Raw genomic sequence first — 18,837 nt, forward strand, 5'->3', positions numbered from 1 at the left:
GGAACGCCTCTTGTCCAATTAAATTACTAGGTTGGAACTAACTGTGGTATAAATGTGACTTGTTTTTGATTTCTTTGGTTTCATTCATCATTGTGATTGATGGTTGTGGCTTTTATTGTGCTAGGACATAAACAAGTTCAGTATGTACAAATTGTAAAACTAGGAAAACAGCTTGATTATCGGAGACTGGCAGCGTGACACATCGACCTGCGGTATTAAATGCCATTTGTTGCCTTAGACGGATTTTGGAGCACAGCCCTAATCTCTCTCTTCCCACCTGTATCTCGATTGTGCACAAAGACCATGGGCCGTGAAGCGTGCAAAGCCCACAGGATCCTTCAGGGATGTTTTTCTGGAGGGATTGTCAGTTAATCCATCATGCAAATTAAAATGCTTTACAGCACAGCCTTGTTGAATACTTGATCCTGATTGTAACGAAAGACCCACGTCAAGATACAAGGCGGCTTAGGTCTCGGGAGGGAAGGTCTTGAGATATTTCTCTTTCTCTGCCTTCTTTTGCTTCCTCGCTTTCCCGTTCTCACACCCATACACACATGCACACACACACAGTTAAAAACAAGTGCCATATCACAGAAAAGGACATTCATGCTTAGCAATACTGACAAATGGTAGAGCATGTTAGAAAGGACTGATTCCTGAAAAAAGTGTGTGTGTGTGTGTGTGTGTGTGTGTGTGTGTGTGAGCGGGAGGAGTTTGTGTGTAGGAGAGCGGACTTGCATATAATCTTTTTTTTAATTCTGACCTATTTTCATAATGAAATTACAATTTAATTAAACTTCTACAGACTCTGCTAAGCCCAAAGACTTATATGTCATTATGCATATTAGTGCACAATATCTCACATACTATACAAAGGGCATTATTTGCTCTTTTTAAACAAATACTTATGTTAAACTAATTAATCTCCGACAAAGACTAGTCTCCAATTATACACTCGTTTTCAGAATAGCCTTTTTTTGTTTTCTGCAGAGTGTGGTCCAATGAACAAAGATCGATTACCTAATAGTGTCTCGGGGTGTGAGACAATTGCCTTAAACCTGCTGCAAAAATTAAATGCCATAAGCCATTGATCTCTCCTACTAGCAGATATTCAATAGACCTGCCTCTCTTAATAAGGACAGCAACTGCATTTCTGTCCCCTCCCTCTCTACAAGCTACAAGCCTATCAACCACAGTTAGCACAACGGCTATACTGTACAGCTCAGAGGAAAATTGCAAAGCATACCAAAGGGACTATTTTAGAAAGTCAAAAGCTTGCTGGAAATCATCTATAAACAGGTTCCCCCTTGTTTTTTATGGTGCAAGATTTTTATAATACATTAAACCTCATTTTAATCTACCTTCATCTCCCAATACATCTGAGAAATTAGATGCCATTATCTTGTTATCTCAATCACAGTTAATGGGGCAGCTCTGAGCAGCAACATGACACCATAGCTTCCCAGCTCTCAGGTTTTATGTTCACACACTAATTAAAATCACCGAGCTCCGCTTGAAGACTGATTACACCGAAAGTTAATGGCAGATGACACCTGATTCGAAATACCAACGTAATCTAGCCGACAAACCAGCAGATCAGCGAGAGATTCGACTGTAGGAGGAGTTGTCTCCACCAGACACGTTTGTGTGCTTTCCTGGTTCTCGCTTCTTTGGTGGAGTTATTTTAAGCGCAAGTGATAAGTGAGCTTCTGCCTCTCTGCAGCTCAACAGAAGTCTCCATGTCGGGGGAAATGTGGGAGGCTTTTATTTGAGCAATGTGACAGAAGAGAGTAGAGAGAGATGTTTCAACTCTGTAACCGAACGTCAGATGTCAGATGGCCGTGCTGTTATTCTTCCCCTTTGTCTTGTGTGTAGTAATGAAAAGCAGCCATACTACAAACAATGTCATTAATATCATTAAAGAGTGACTGTAAAGCTGTTTTTATCAATATAAAGTAACAAGAATTAGTAATATATCATTTAATATCAGTGGAGTAAACTTGTTTTGTGTGTGTTGTCTTTCAGGATAACGTGGACCTCGGGGATCTGATGTTTTCACTCTGTTACTTGCCGACTGCAGGCAGATTGACCATCACCATGATAAAGGCTCGCAATCTCAAGGCCATGGATATCACTGGTGCATCTGGTAATTAAAACCTGATAGCGTCTACACCTGCAGAGTCTCCCTGGTATCCCGAATGAAAATGACTGTCTTCCCCTTCTGTGTCTCTCACTTTCGTAGATCCATATGTGAAGGTTTCATTAATGTGTGACGGTCGCAGGCTGAAGAAGAGGAAGACGTCGACGAAGAGGAACACTTTGAATCCGGTCTATAATGAGGCTATCGTCTTTGATGTCCCTCCAGAAAATATAGAGCAAATCAGCCTTTTGATTGCAGTGATGGACTATGACCGGTTAGGAACAAGACTTTATATAAGTCATACAGTATTTTGCATTTCTGAGGAATTTGTAAACTGTGACTCTTTGTTTCTGTCACATTAATAGTTTGACAGTTTCAGTTTTCACACTCAAGATGTAATGCATCAGTATTTTTGGAATGCACTGGTAGGTCGTGATCACATTTTTTCTCCCTTTCTCTCTCCCTCCCGCACCTACAGTGTAGGCCATAATGAGGTCATTGGTGTGTGTCGGGTTGGCAATGATGGAGACAGCCTCGGTCGAGACCACTGGAGTGAAATGCTCACATGTCCCCGAAAACCTGTCGCCCGCTGGCATCCTCTCGTTGAGGTGAGGTGACTTTTCTGTGATGGTTGTGACATGTGTTCCCATGCATGCACAAGGACTGACCACATTTTGGAAATGAACACATTTCTGCTCTCAAAAAGGATAACTTTCCACTAACACTATCAAAAAGTCGCTTTCACACTAAGGCCGTCAGGCAGGAATATGCTGTTAGCGACCAAATATTAAGTCTTACACTGAACAAATGAAATTAAATTTGGCAGATGGTTATTTTCTGCTGTTAACACACCCTCAGACCTGTGTCCAATTCAACAAGCTCCTCCGGTCAAGAAATAGTGAATGTCAGATTTAATAATGTTAATATTTTCTGGGCTTTTGGAGGCGGATTTTGTTAAAAAGCAATTTATGTGCAAAATGTAGATCTCCACAAACAGTGTTATATAAGATAAAGTATTACTTAGCAGTAGTAAGGAGATTCAGTGGATGAAGCAAAACAGATTGTATACAATATATAATAGTATGTCGCCAACAAATACAAAGCATCGTATGGCAGCAAAGGAAAAAGATGATTACTAAATGCTAATTAAATGGATTACTGACATTTATGAAAAACACTTTATGTTTTAAAAAAAAAAATAAATGTATGAGCAACACAAAAGATTTTACAGCAAGGCTGGTGAGGCCTCCTGGATGGAAAGCTGCGGCAAGTGTAAATGAATAAGTGAATAAGCTTATCACTGCTCAGTCATTAAGGCACAGTGGGCTCATTAGTATGCACTGATACAGTAGTGTGTTGTTACAATGAGGCTGTGAAAAGATATTTGGTCGGCCACAATAGAAATATGACTGCAAGCTACTTAACATCCAAAGAAAGTATAAAAAAAGAAAGACAGGAAAATCTGTCTCTTGATAGGAGCCATTTTCTTTATCACCACAAAATCTTCACAAAAATACCAGGATGTCCTACCGCAGAGGATGTTGCATTTTGCAGTGTAATAGCCAGCATGCCCCTATTCTGCCCCACAATCCTCTGTGCAGCGGAAGATACGTCACATCAACTGAGCCGCAAACAGATGACAGCTTGACATCGTGTTGACAGCTCATTTTGACAGCTGTCAGAAGCCGCAGTGATGGATGACAGCGCATTCAAGTGACTATTGACCAGCAGAATATAGATAGTAATAATAGAATAGGAATAGGAATTATTAAATGGACAAAACAATCAAATAGATTACGAAAAACAAAAGGACACAGCTATGAAAATAACAAGGACAGAGAAACACGTTATATAGAATCTTCAATGTATGTAGTTCAAAGTTAAAACTACATACATGGCAACAGGCTACAGCAGAGCTCTCTGGGTTGACCTTCTTCAGTGGTGAGCTCGTAAAACGGCGTTTTGTTTAATTTTCAAGGTAACGTTAAGATCCACTGCATCCTGTACTCATTTTTTTTACTTGCCTCATACTGCAATGGAAAAGCAAGAGGGTCAAAGTTCATTTATTACTGTAGGCCTAAAGTGATTCTTACATTCTTCAACTGCAAAAATGCGTATCCTATGCACTGTTTTTTAAAAACTGTTTGAACAGTTCTTCAACTAAAATGTGCGTCATACGTCTGTCCTATCACCTCTTCCTCTCAAAACATCACTAGCAATAGCTACAGTAGTCTTGAGTCTCCCTAGGTAGGCTAGCTGTGGATTCCAAATCCAAAAAGGGAAAAATATCACAGGAAAATAGAGAATTCAATAGTGCTGGACAAATTTGTTTGCTTTTATCAGCAACACAAGAAAGTTAAAGTACCAAATAATCAAAAATAACCCACAGCACAACAACATTCTTGTGCTAAAACATATTAATGAATGCTTATTAGACCTATTAGTAATGCTAAAAGGCTAAATTCGACTGAAGGTGGGGGTGGAGCCTATCCTAGCTGACATTGGGCGAGAGGCAGGGTACACCCTGGACAGGTCGCCAGACTGTCGCAGGGCTGACACATAGAGACAGACAACCATTCACACTCACATTCACACCTACGGGCAGTTTAGAGTCACCAATTAACCTGCATGTCTTTGGACTGAGGGAGGAAGCCGGAGTACCCGGAGAAAACCCACACTGACACAGGGAGAACATGCAAAATCTGCACAGAAGGGCTCGCCACCCTGGGTTCGAACCCCCCACCCTGGGTTTTTTCGGCCAAAAATGTCTCTTTTGATAGTAAAGGTTGTCAACCCTTCTTCGAGACCAAAAAGCCAGGTTTAAACCCACAGATATCTTTGTAATGTACTCGTCTGACAGGTTGCTACACAGGACAGATCCCTTGTCTTTGAGAGTGTCAGTTCACTCAGTCTTGTACTTTTTTCTGTTTCTAGAGCAGTGGGAAACTACCGAGGGGAACAAAGTAGACAAGCTCTGACGTGATTCAGCCCCAGGCATGTGGGGTTACATGTGATTCCATACAAAAGCTGCTGAGCTCTCTGTGAGCAGTATGTGGTAAATAAATCAAATAAAATTACCCAAATATCTACTCTTTATAAGATTTACTGGGACAATAAAAGAGTGGATGAGGCAGGGAGCTAAGAGAGACTATAGAACCAGTACTCTGACAGCAGAGAGGAGGAAGTCTTGCTGAGAAGTTGAAGGATGGCATCTCTGACCTGTGCAGTCAGCCTGGAAAAATTGCTTTATTGTGTGTATTTTTGTGCACATCAAAGGTCCGTTGCTTGCAAAATACAAAGTGAGAGCCAGAGAAAACTGGAGATTGAGCTTACGATTCTTTCGGGTGCTATTACAGTTTGTTGTACTTAGCCTCAATTAACCCTTATTATTTACTTCCTCCAACTTCCTTTTTAGTCAAAGTTGTTTTGTCTTTACAAACCCCTCATCCTCATCCTCACGCCACTCACGACTCTGTGAAGCTCTGCAGTTCAAAGATGCCCATAGATTTCAAATGCATGTCTATTTACATTTTTTTTTGCCAAGTAAGCCACTTTGTCTGTAAATCTTTTATCTTTTTGCTTGCAGTTGGCAAATGAAACAGTCACAGAAGTGCAGTCTATTCCAATAAAACTGAGCGAACGCATAAATACTCTGACTTGACAAAAACTAAAAATAAAACGGGAGACATTCACTGTTTGTTTTACTGCCCAATTCATAACTCTGTAGGTGGTTAGTACATTTGTTTGGAGGTTCCAAGATGAAAAGCTGGGATTTTGAAAATTTGGCTCTGGCTTTATTTGATATGACTGTACATCTGTTTCTACGACTGCGTGATGGAGGGTTTTCTAACTATAGTTGCATTGTTTCTGCTTGACTCATCCTTGCAGTACCAGGGGACCACAGGTAGTAGCCAGGGAGGATCCTGTAATTCTCTGAAGACACCTCCTTCTCCGTAGCCTTGAGCAACACTTAAGCAACACACATATAAGAGCACCAATCAACCGGAAGCATTGGCTCTACCTTTGGACAGTGGTGCTGCTGAGTGATGCGCATATATGGTTCTAAAAGAAGAATGCAGACAATGAATAACTACTGTGGAAATGAGAGACACAAACTGTCTTGAGCTCTGCTCAGTTGGATCAGTTGCATGTTGAATGATCGCAAAGATGGATGTTTTCTTTTCTATAATGTTCCATAAGAAAAACAACAGGCGTATATGCAGACATTTTAAGTCTGTGCTATCCCTGGGTTTATACAGTAGTTACTGTTTTCTACATAGTCTTGTTACTTGTTTTAATGAGGTGAGTCTGTATTTGCACAATTTACTTACAACCAGTTGAACTGCCATACTGTTTTTTTTAATTTGGTGGTGAATTGGTGCATGAGGTCATGGTTTGGTGGGATATCTTCTCCTTGTTTGTTTGTTTCTGTTTCTATTTTTGGGAATAAGATGTGTCGTTCTGTCAGTTGATGTGCAGTGACGGTTGATTTCTAGACAAAGTATCTGTAAGAAAAATATGTTAAATGTTATCAATAAATATTATTCCATTAAAAAAAAAAACAACCATTGTTGATCTTTGCCAGTTCCATTTCTGTGTGCATTACAATATTTTTTTCTTAATTTTAGGAAATATAAGAAGAAAAAACACTGTCTGACTTCAGTTCCACATGGTGGACAACTACAAAATCTGTGAAACAATAAAACATGAAAATTAAAATTTAAACAGAGATTGAGTTATATTGTTAAAGCTGTGATGTATTTTGTAGCATGTCAGTTCTATTTCTGTTCAAGATAAGTGTTAGAATTGCAAACCATAAAAAGACAGTCGGGTGAATTTCTGAAAGAGGCAAGAAAGGGGTTTGTGTGAGCAGATTATGAATGCCTGTAGGCACAGCTCGGAAATGAACCTTTGCCAAATTAGCAACTACTCTGAAGCAGTTTGGGGAAAAAAAACCAACTTGGAAATACCTTATCACAGCACACATTTGCAATGGCTCCCTTTGCAGTGAGCAATCAATTTAATTTTAGACTATGCACTGGATTGGAGGCATTCAAATGTGTTGCTCCGAATTTGGCAAGTTGTCAGTGAGCAATAGACTGTGGTATTCACAGTGAACTTTGAGGTACTGATGGATGGGTACAGTGTGTGCCTTTATTTTGCACCTAGACAGGCAGTGATTATAAGTTTGATGAGGTCCTTACACATCCAGGGGTGTGTTAAATTAGGAGCAGATACTCCTGATACTCCTTTTCTCATAGACTGTAGAGATGTTACATGCCCCATGTGTTGGTGACAGAACAGCTCTGGTGGTGATTTTGTTGCTGGGATAAAATGCCTTTCATTGATTATCACATGCATAGACTATATCCTTCAGGCTGCATAAATTATAGGGTATACTCTTTTCATGATGAACTCAAAGCTGCAGTAAGCACAAACTCAGAGTAACTGTATTTTCATAACCACCAGGAGGAAGGGAGCTTACTGTGAAACGCTGTCAGCCATATCCCATTTACATTGCGCAATATTCCAGCCATAAAAACAAATATGTCATAGGGTTTCAAATTGTGATTGACATTTTTTGTGTTATGTGTTGAATCTATGTTAAATCAATTCTGGACAGAATCAGAACAAGATTTCCCCTGAGGTTATCACATGTGTGTTGCTGTAAGAGCTAGCAAAAAGAAATAAATGAAAATATTTATAATGTACAGAGAGGAATCAAGTAAGGGCATGTCATCAAGCAGCAACTGCCGGGGCTGTAAAATGAAGCCCATGCAAAAGTGCCAAAAACTGCACTTTCTCAAACTGCCACTTGAGGTTGGCTCCAAGAGCAAGTCAATCCACGTAGAGTCCCATTTTAAGATGCTGCTAACGTGCCCAACTTAAATGTAACATTTTGGTCACCTAAAAAAAGTCTTGTTCAGCATTTGGTTGTACTCAAAGACTCTCTGAGGAGTACCCTTGACTGTATATAAAGATGGATGACATGACAGCTCCCCAAAAGTGAAGCCGAAACATCTTGATTGCCCCTGGTGGCTGGCTGCAGTACAGGTCATAAAGCCCGCCCTCTCCATGTTAGTGGATGGGATGCAGGGCAAACTAAAAACTCAAGGGACACATCAAATGCATTTTCCCCAAAGATGGTTTCTGTCATTTAAGGTAGTTTTTATCACACTGCTGTGTGTTCAAGCATTCATTTTTCTGATGAGTTTGGTTTTAATTAGTTATCTAATGTTGTAAAACAGGGAATTTACAACATGATTGACGACTGTGAGCCAATCGGTGGGGTCACATTCAGTGTCACTGTTCATGATTGGTCGCATAGGTGTTTGGTAATGATAATGCAGAGATCACTACTGCCCAGTTTCTGGCTTCAAATGATGTCACCAGAGCAAGATGGCAGCAGCCATATCTGGGATATTTTAGCTTCACTTCTGTACAGCGGGGGGAAGTGGAGAGTGAAGACATGTCGTCCATCTTTATATACAGTCTATGGCAAGTACATTTTGTTTAAATGTTCAGATTTTTTTGCCAGTGAAAACTAGCATTAGCACTATCACAGTAAACCATAGCTGTAAATACACTGTGCTAACCAAACTAGCAGCTTGGGTTAGCTCCACCTTCTCATCCAAATATGATCACTTCTGGCTCCACAAATCAGCCAAAACACCAAACCCAATGCTGTAAAATGAGAGTAAGCAAACCAATGGGTGAAATCACCATGGCTATGTCTATTTTTTTTATTCTGCCTATTGATGTCACAAAGGGAGTTTTCATTAAAAATAGATTTAAAGGTACACTCTTATTAAGAGGAGTGGGTTCTTCAAGGTTGGGGGGCCTTCACTTGACAAGGTCAAACCTCCTTTGAAATATGTGTAGTACTTAGGGAAATTAAAGCAGCAACTTACTGACTGGCTGTCATCTCTACCCCAGCTTGTAAGAGGGTAGAAATACATGATGATGATGATGATGATGATGATGATACATAATCCATGAAGGCATGGATGGACCTTTTCCAGGTTAGTCGCAGAGGACAAATGCCATGAGAGGACTGAAAGAAACTGTCTTGCTATCTTATAACAAGCAGGACTGAAGCTGATAAACAACTGAATCTGATATTGCCTTGTGCTTCATGGATATTACATTCAGGTGCCATAGCCAGTTTCATCACATGCTTCACCAATTTAATCTACTGTATCTGTGCAGAAACAGAATGTACCATATCAAGTACCTTTCATCAAAACAGAGTCACTTGAAAGAGACTGTAATCAGTTAAATGGTTTGCTATAGTTTGCCTGTTCAGCTAAGAGTGAAGTTCATGAAGTTTTGCTGTACATTGTTGTATCAAATACTAATATCCTCAAGGCACAGGACCACCCTGTTCTATCTTACAAAGGCTCTGCCCTCTCCTGGACTCTAAAGATAATATTCTCCTCCAATCACAATCACAAGCACACATTCACCCACTGAAATCTGCATAGGCGTAGCCGCCCAATCAGGACATGCCTACCTGAATTCGTACAGACCCCACAGTATATAAGACAGGATACACTGCTGTCTGTTATCTTTTTCTCTTCAGCCAACAGTTCACCCACGGATCTGCTCTCTCTACAGATGGAGTCGCAGCTTCAGGAGCTGCATTAGTGCCCGTCGTGTCCCTCTTCACCAGCACCAACCTTCAGGACTACTACTTCGAGTGCCTTGGTACAGACCAAACAGAGACTGGCGTTCAGTAGCCACCAGCCTGTGAGGCCTGCTGGAAGCTGCCCAAGTGTAGACACCAGCATTGGTGGTATCACTTCAAATAATTATTTGTGATGCTTTCGTGCAATATGAGTGAGCGAGAATACAAGAACAATGAAGTCAAGACTCCTGCTCCAACCGCCAACCCTCTGTTGAGAAAATAGCTTATTTGGAGATGATGACAACAACATCTCATCTGGGTCAGGTACATCAATGTCCTATGGGAATCCATCGCCGACATCTCTGCACTAGGGCTTCCCACTAGTGACCACTGCAGCAATCCATGCATGTTCAACATGCATTGTGGCAGTATCAGCAGCCCTGTTCGGCAGGTATTGAGGGCATATGTTCGGTAGGGTTGTGATCTATGCCTTGTCCGTTCATTTGGTTCTATCTCTTGGACGTGTCAGACTCCTTTCCAGGGTCTGTGCTCACTGGAATGACCTGACTCCCTCCTTGGGCATGATACACCCACGTGTCTCCATACTTGAGACACTTGACTCAGGGAATGTGGTGTACAGGGTGTCTATTGCTTGTCTTTCGACCCCTGCAGGGCAAATACATAGCTCCACCATGTTCAGTTGCTTACCACCTGGGTTGCTGGGACCCTCTACTTCTCCGCTGTGGCAGCTTAGGATGTAAAGAAGTTGGTGGGTTGCGGTGTCTAACTTTTAGCTGGTCTGGATCCATGTGGCTGGGTCTATGTTATGTCATGGCAGTGCGTTTATTCACCAGGCTCCACATATACTCCAGTAGCGGGTGGAGCATGTGTGAGATAGAACAAAGGTTATTGTAACCCTAGTTCTTTTAGCAGAGGCGGAGCCCTTTACCAAGGGGCCTTGTTGCTCCTACACTGTTCACTGAATTGGTTGTAGGATAGCAGACAGCAGTGTGTCCTGTTTTATACACTGTGGGCTCTACATGTATTCAGGTAGGTACGTCCTGACTGCAAATAGCGTGTTTGTGGTCGTGATTTAAAGAGAGGACTATTAATAGAGTCCAGTAGAGGGCTAATATTATTTCTTCATCAGGTTAGGTAAGTATTTATGCCATAATAATTTCTGTGCCTGATGTATTTACATTTCATTTTTTGCTTAGCATTTGATGTCTTTGTTCTATCACTTTAAGTTCCTGGAAAATTATACAACTGTTTACGCTAGACACTTCCAAAAACCTGAGCAGTATTCCAGTATACTGCTTAATTTGACATCATAGTTCGACACATGCTAAACATGGTTGACAGCCCTCAAAAAACTGTTTCTTTTCCTGAGATTTCAGCTGTATCCTAGATGTATGTCATGTAACAGAAGCAAGACACACTAAATGCCATTTTCTAGTGAGCTTAAATACCTCACCACTGTGCTATTCCATCTGCCACTCTCATGCTGTAGATATGTTATCTCAAAAGTGTTTCCAGGAAAGCTGCTATCTATGGATGGTTTGAAGCTGTGGGGCTCCATATGAAGAATGCAGCTCTCTTTAGTATGAGTGTCAAGGGTCTCCTATGGTGCTTTCGTGACAGCTATCCTTCAGCTGCTGCCTTCTGGTTAATAACCGTGACCTTGTCCACTCACTCTGTCCCTGATTATACCTCACCCTGTGTGTGTATCATGATGGAATCTCATCTGAAAGAGAGAAAAAGATAGGGTGGGTGTGGGCTGTCACTGCAGAGACAGAGGTGTGTGGGTTGCTTGTTAAGGTCTTGTTAGTGGGCGCTGTGTATGACACATTTCTAGTAGGCTGTACTAATTCCAACCAGCCAGGTGGATGGTAACAAGGAAGGGTAGAAATGCTCTTTTCACAAATCATTTTACCTGGTAATTATCTGTCTGCCATTTACTCAACAGCACGGAGGCAAAGAGTATGACAGTTAGAAATCAGTGTGACTTCAGTGTGTGCAACACCTCTTAGTAATTGTCAATTATGAATGAAATTAGTGTGGTTGTTGCCACTCTGCCACTTCTTAAAACCCACTTTTTTTTTCACAGACGAGCCTCTCACACTGTACTAGAATGATGTTGACTCATAACTTTTGGTCTATGAAGCCATCTAAAAGGACTTTACTGGCTGAGCCACTGATCTCTGCATGTTTGTGCACTAAATATCCACAAGTATGTAATCAGCAAATTAGGATGAGCCCAATCAACCCTGTGAGCAGCAGCAATCCCACTCCTTATACACTAATTTTGGAGACACCAGTGGACTGGAAGAATAACTTGAATCTTAATACGAGAGTTATGCATAGCTATTTATAAGGTATAAGGTAGCTTTATCATTTTTTTCATCTGACTCTGGGTGGGGCAGGCATATTTACGATGCTCTGCCTCAAACATCTTATTGTGTGTCAAACACTAGACAACAGGTTAGGCATCAATGATATTTTGACTGCACCGGAATAGTACCTAACTTCCTCCTAAAGCTTGCCCTATCCATTAAGCAATATAAGCAGTTGCTGAGGGCCCCCTGGTCTCTGGAGGGCCCTCTCGAAAGAAGATTTTTAAATTAACATGAGGCAATATGGAAAAAATAACTTTTTAAACAAAAACTATCAACATTTCATGCCTTTTTTTTAACCAACAAATGGTGACAAGGCAGTAAGCATTGAGACAGGCGAAACTGACAATTTAGGCTAAGTAAGTATTCTGTGTCTCCTACAAAACAAGCACTCTCTGTATTCTGTGGGGGACAAAAAAAATCACATTTAAACAAAATAAATGAACAAGATAATGAAAGTCAGCAAGACTGGGATAAGTATCATCACAAGCTATTCTTTGACAGTTTGTCAGCACTGCAGCCCATGATTTAAGTAAACAAAATACATGGTAGAGTGTGTATTTTTTGGATGTTTACCGCACCCTAGAACATCCTTTCGCTGTCTACCAAAACCCAGTTGCAGCAGATATTAGTGTATGCTTCACAGCCATTTTCATTGTGTCAGCCATTGCCAGTTAGCGGAAAAGCCAACAAGCTAACAAACAACATAATCATATAAAAGATGCTAACCACACTTAGAATTCTAATACGTCTGCTGCTTTGGTGCACAATAGACTTCTCATCTGAGTCTGGGTCTGACTGAGGCTCAGACATGTTTGAATGAATCTCTACATTGTTTCCTCTGATGCTAATGCTGACCATCTTAAAGCGCATTGCTCTTTCACTGGTCAACCTAGCAGGAGCAACGCTGGAGCTGCCTGTGGGAAAACCATGTTGGCAAAATATTAGTATTGGTATAAGTATATTGAAATTAGGGCAGTCAAAATAATGTGTTTATTTCTATTAATTATTCACAGAAAAAACCCCCACAAAAACATTAAGATAAGATAAGATAAGATACACCTTTATTGATCCCATAATTGAGAAATTCCAGTGTTGCAGCAGTCAAGGAGAAAGTCAGATTAAAGATTTCAATTCATTCAAGATTAGCGCTGATTGATTACGTTCTGTGGTGCCCTTTGATTCGGTGCATCATTGAAGACTTATGGAGGCAGACGAGACAACGCTGCTTGGCGTATTTAAAATACCCAGATGGAACTGTTGATCCATAATTGCTGCCGTAAGGAATTTTTGTACCATCGCAGTACTGCAAGCTTGAAATATCACCTCATGCAAAGCACTTAGCAGCAAACCGAGAGGTCTGAGCTAGCACAGCCTCTTATGCTAGCATTAGCAGCCAGCTTCATCAAGCCACACTCGACCAGGCGTTCAGACACAACCTGAGTTTGTCTACCTGTGACTGACTAACTAACTCCTGCGCGAAATGGATTGCAATGGACTGCAGACTAGTCTCGATGGTAGAGGACAGGAGGACAATTGTGCCTGAAATCCAGCAGCTGTTCTTCTACAACACATATGCCAGCATTTATTTGAACTGAATTTTTAAAACTACTTTCACAGCAAAAGTTGACATATGCAATTAATTAATCACGGAGCATGTAATTAATTAGATTATCTTTTTAAAAAGCACTTGACAGCCCTAATTAAAATGTGTCTGGGGAAAAAAAAGGTGAAAACACCAGACTTTGAGGTGCAGATTTTTGTCCAAGCTACGTCACACTCTGTAAGCTGCTCTAGGGAGCAAGGCTCTTATGGCATACACTATGAATATTTCTGAGCTGCAGCTGCCTTATGTCTCTGGTAAAGCTGCAGAAGTACAGATTGGACCCACACTGTTAATGCAACTTCTATAGAAACCACTGCAGAAGCAGTTTCTGTTGACTACAACAATTAGAAGAACACATAAATAACACAGTCTCATGTAGAAAAAAAGATATTACAGAATTTAATTGCCTTCCTGATTAAATAAAATTATGCAGAGTTCTAAAAGGAAAGCTAATGTTTCAGCTCTCAACCTTTCAAATTGATAAGAGAGAAATCAAAATGACATTTGAAGAGCAAAGGTTCAGGGTCAACTTTCAATAATGGGATTAGCTATTAACCGCAAATTACATCTGTTGTAGAGGCACACTGTATCGCAATTTGGGCTGCATGCTATGGTGGCCTTTTCTACTTACTCTTTCGATGAGAGTTTGGGTGTCTAGTTATCCACAAATAGCATTTAGCATTTCAGTGCTGTGTTGTGGTATGTTGGTCTAATTATGCTGGTGTCTAATTAGTTTTGTGAAATGGAGACTGCGCACATACACGGTGTTTAAACTGGTTGATTTGGATACATGATAACAACACTGTAAGAATCCGTATCTCACATATTTCTTTAAACAGCTGGCTTAAGATTTAAGATATCTATAAACACAGAAATATCTCCTCTTGGGTGTGAATGTCATGCAATGACAGGTCTTCTGATGTATGCTCCCCAGCTATGTAGTCCAGTGTCTTACATTAACATACAATAAACTATATAATAGGCTTCTAAAAAACACATTGTTATACTTCACTCTCAACATTATACAAGTGTCATTTCCCTTCAATTGAACATTTCATTGCACTTTATAGGTTCCATGACTCTGTTTATTGTCTGGTTTGCTTTCCCTCTGCACACAGAGTCTTGAAGGCCATTTGTTGACTGTTCATGAAATAATACTGGCAACTCAAACATTGGCTAGCCTGTGTTAAGAAAATATACAGTGGTGTGAACCTAGCATTAAAATTCCATATCCCCAACCTCCCCTTTTTTCTGTAGCCAGGTCATCAACACATGGAAACTACAGTTGAAAAGATATCACTCTTCTATCACAATTTCTGACCCCAATCCTGTTAGTTAATCACATCTACATTGCTGCTAAGCAATTAACTTGGAAGGACAAAGATGAAACGAAGAGAAAACGGGTAAAGAACAAAAAGATAGAACGGGGAGATTGAGGAGACCGACACAGAATATATCATCCTCGCCTTTTCCATGTTCTAGTGTCTTGCAGTGATGCTGGTATGATGGGATATAAACAAGGCACTGGTGTAAGCTCTCATGCTGTGCATTTCCCTCCTCCTTCCCCCCCTTTGGTGCAATAATTGCTCCCATCAACTGGGACAGGATCTGCTCAGGGCAGTCCTTAAACTGACCATGGCTGGGTAGCTCATCTTCAGCGCGATCGATTCTTCTCTCTGTGGAAACTACATTAGCCTGAACATACTGCATACAAGGTCAGAGTCTCCCAGATGGTGAGTGTCCACAGTACACATACAGGACTATGCTGTCATTCTCTGCCATTACCCAGCTTACAACTGGCTCAGTAATGAGAATTGATATGATCTTATTTTTGAATTACATTTACATTTCCATATAAATCATAATGCTTGTGTCAAAACTTGAAGAAATGACTTTCTTTGCAGTTTCGCTTATGGTCTTTACAGGGGGAAATCTGCCTGAAATCAAGTCACAGTTCTGCTGAGAACTCAATCAAACATTCAAAACTCATCCCTCACTATTTGCATTTCCAAAAACTGGAATAATCATCACATTACCTCAGGTATAGATCTATCTCCCGCTCCATTTCTCTTTCTGGCATTCACTGGCACACACGTAACACATTAATGCAGATTCAGTTTTTGTTGTTGTTGTTTGCTCTATTGGCATGACATAAAAACATCTGAGTTGCAAAAGCACACAAACAAACTAACAGCCCAAAAAGAAAGGGAACTTTACCAAAAATAAAATCTGCAAAAATACTCGACATAGTGAGTTAGGAAATTCTGATCAAGGAAAAAATATACAGCATGAATGAATTATAACAGTGCAGTGTTTTCTTTGCTGTGTGATTAGTGTGCTTGTATAAAAGCATTTGTATTTTTATTAAATATCTGTACACCTCATGCACATTGTGTAGCTAAAGATGTACAATGTATAGAGGGCATTTCACCATGTCCAAGGTCCTAGGCCACCTAGTGTACAAAATATTTTAGTTATGACTTGTGTCCACTGAGCTGCATCCAACTTTCTTGTGAAAACCCAGCATACTCAAAAGTCCATAAGGCAGAGGGATGTTGAATGCAGGTGTACTGGAGGATAGATTAAAGCAGGCAGGTGACTCTTATCCAGGGTAACAGCTTGGAGGCTGGTGCCTATCTTAGCTGACATTGGGCAAGAGGCAGGGTACACCCTGGACAGGTCGCCAGACTATCACAGGGCTGACACATAGAGACAGACAGCCATTCTTGCATTCACACCTACGGACAATTTAGAGTCACCAATTAACCTGCATGTCTTTGGACTGTGGGAGGAAGCCGGAGCACCCGGAGAAAACCCACACTCACACAGGGAGAGCATGCAAACTCCGCACAGAAGGGCTCCCCCACCATGGGTTCAAACCAAGAACCCTCTTGCTGTAAGGCGACAGTGCTAACCACTGTTCCACTGCGCCACCTAATAAACAAAAACATCCCCATTTTCTAGGATTCATCCTATATTGACAAAAATATTGAAAGAATAATAGCAAATAAATAAATAACCCCAGCATAGTCCATCTATACAGGGTATTTAAATGATACATAAGCTATTAAAAGAACTTAAATAATATAATATAAATAGCATGTAGTATCAACATAAACCATTTGCCAGGTACAAATGTGCTTAAATGGCCCTTGCAGATGTAGAATGCTGTTTTCACTTCTCTTGTCCTGTATTATGGCAGGATTAGATTGACTTAAAAGCTTGCCAACTGATACTTTTATCCTAATAGAAAACAACATTTTTTGGCAGGGTGATGAAGGGTTTGCAGCTACTTATTTTGAGGTTCATTCAGAACAGGTTCATAATGAATATCTGTCTCATAATCCCAATGGCAGGGCACAAATATTTTTTCCTGTCCATGTGATTTCAAATAGACTCCTGGATATAGACCAGGAAGGTGACCCTTTGCAAACCACAAGGCAGGACGCTGACCTCCTGGCATCTAACATGTGCTGTGGGAATTTAAAAACCAAGTAGCACAGCAGTGTGAATAATAAAAAAAACAACAGTTAAGTGTACAACATGAACTTTCACATGGTGCTTAGCCTAGACACAGAAACAAACATCTATTGCCTTATACACAGAGTATGTAAAAAATATATGGTGCATTCTTTACTGTACATTGTCAATAAAGATCTGATATGAAGAAAAATGTATTCAATATCCTGAGAGAGGAGAAACTGAACAGCTTTCTATGGAAGTTGCAATTTTTTCCCCATTACCCTAATGGGGCCAACAGATGTCAAACTATCTTACATTTAGATGCATGCTGAAAAACTGCAGTACATTTTTCAAACCATATTTTCAGTAGAAATTTAGTCCCTATGCCTATGTGTTACAGCAGCATAGGTATGCTTTTTTATTAAGTAACCTTACTGTACTGTATGAGAACGATAACTGTGGGAAGATATTTTTCTTGACTAGCGATGCTCCCTGTTGGCCATGCTGTATACACCAAAGCACAGTTTAGGAACTAAAACACAATATGAAACTTCAGACAGTAAGTCAAGTGATGTCAGCAGAAATAAACACAGGGTAAGGTGAAGAGGGTTCAAACCAGTCAAACCAGTCAAGTGACGTACTCAGACTAAATAAGAAGAAAATATATCATCTAAGTGGCAGTTGTGTGGTTACGCTCCAAAGAGAACGAATGAAGAAATGTTAAGAAATATACTTAACTCATATGTGTAACAAATAATACGCCAAATGTCCTCCATTATGATTTATATTAACGTTAGACTAATTCTCCTTATTTTATTTTGTATGTTTTAGGTTTCACAATAAGATATGCAGAAAAAAAATTATAGATTAGCACTTTTTAGCATTATAGAGGTTAGTAAGGTATTACAACAAAGGACCCTTAAATCTAAATGTAACATCTTGTCATTTCTTATCAGATAACAAGCAAGCATAAGCATTATTTTTTATGTTGCACAACTCATTGTGGTTATTTTGCCAGCTCAGGTCCAACATGGACACATGCTAAATTAGCTTTGAGAGTGGAGGTTATTCCAGAGTTTTTTGGAGCAGCTACCACAAAGGCACAATCTCCCTTACCCACCAGCCTCGATCGTGGGACAGTTAAAAGGCACTGATCTGAGGATCTAAGAGGTCAGGAGTTGGACTAGGGGCAGAGAAGTTCAGCAATAAACTCTATACCATACTATACTAATTTTTAATTTAATTTTTTTTTTTTTTTAAATTTTATATACTTTATTAATCCCCTGAGGGGAAATTCAATTTCTCACTCTGTTGTCAATTACACACAGGTCCGAACACACACATGCACAAAGTGGACCTATACATGCACTAAGCGGAGAGATGTCAGAGTGGGCTGCCCATGACAGGCGCTCTGAGCAGTTGGGGGGTTCGGTGCCTTGCTCAGGGGCACCTCGGCAGTGCCCAGGAGGTGAACTGGCACCTCTCCAGCTACCAGTCCATGCTCCATATTTTGGTCCGGATGGGGACTTGAACAGGTGACCCTCCGGTTCCCAACCCAAGTCCCTATGGACTGAGCTACTGCTGCCCAATATGCACTAATAATAATGAC

The 18,837-nt window shown here is 40.4% G+C and overlaps 1 protein-coding gene across 2 annotated transcripts in view; it reads left to right on the plus strand.

Moving 5' to 3' along the window:
- The window catches only part of syt9a (synaptotagmin IXa), a 33,648-nt gene extending 26,988 nt beyond the window's left edge, over positions 1–6,660 (plus strand). The window contains exons 4-7 of one of the 2 annotated variants that reach the window (XM_049565446.1): positions 2,026–2,146; positions 2,243–2,414; positions 2,619–2,748; positions 6,029–6,660. In XM_049565446.1, coding sequence (XP_049421403.1) covers positions 2,026–2,146; positions 2,243–2,414; positions 2,619–2,748; positions 6,029–6,097 — 492 coding nt within the window. In that variant the 3' untranslated portion in view covers positions 6,098–6,660. Of the gene's footprint in view, positions 1–2,025; positions 2,147–2,242; positions 2,415–2,618; positions 2,758–6,028 lie in introns of those variants that run through there. The other variant, XM_049565456.1, reaches the window with a different exon arrangement.
- Positions 6,661–18,837: the final 12,177 nt, after the last annotated feature.

This window comes from Epinephelus fuscoguttatus, linkage group LG2, assembly GCF_011397635.1.
Source record: "Epinephelus fuscoguttatus linkage group LG2, E.fuscoguttatus.final_Chr_v1".
Lineage (NCBI taxonomy): Eukaryota > Metazoa > Chordata > Actinopteri > Perciformes > Serranidae > Epinephelus > Epinephelus fuscoguttatus.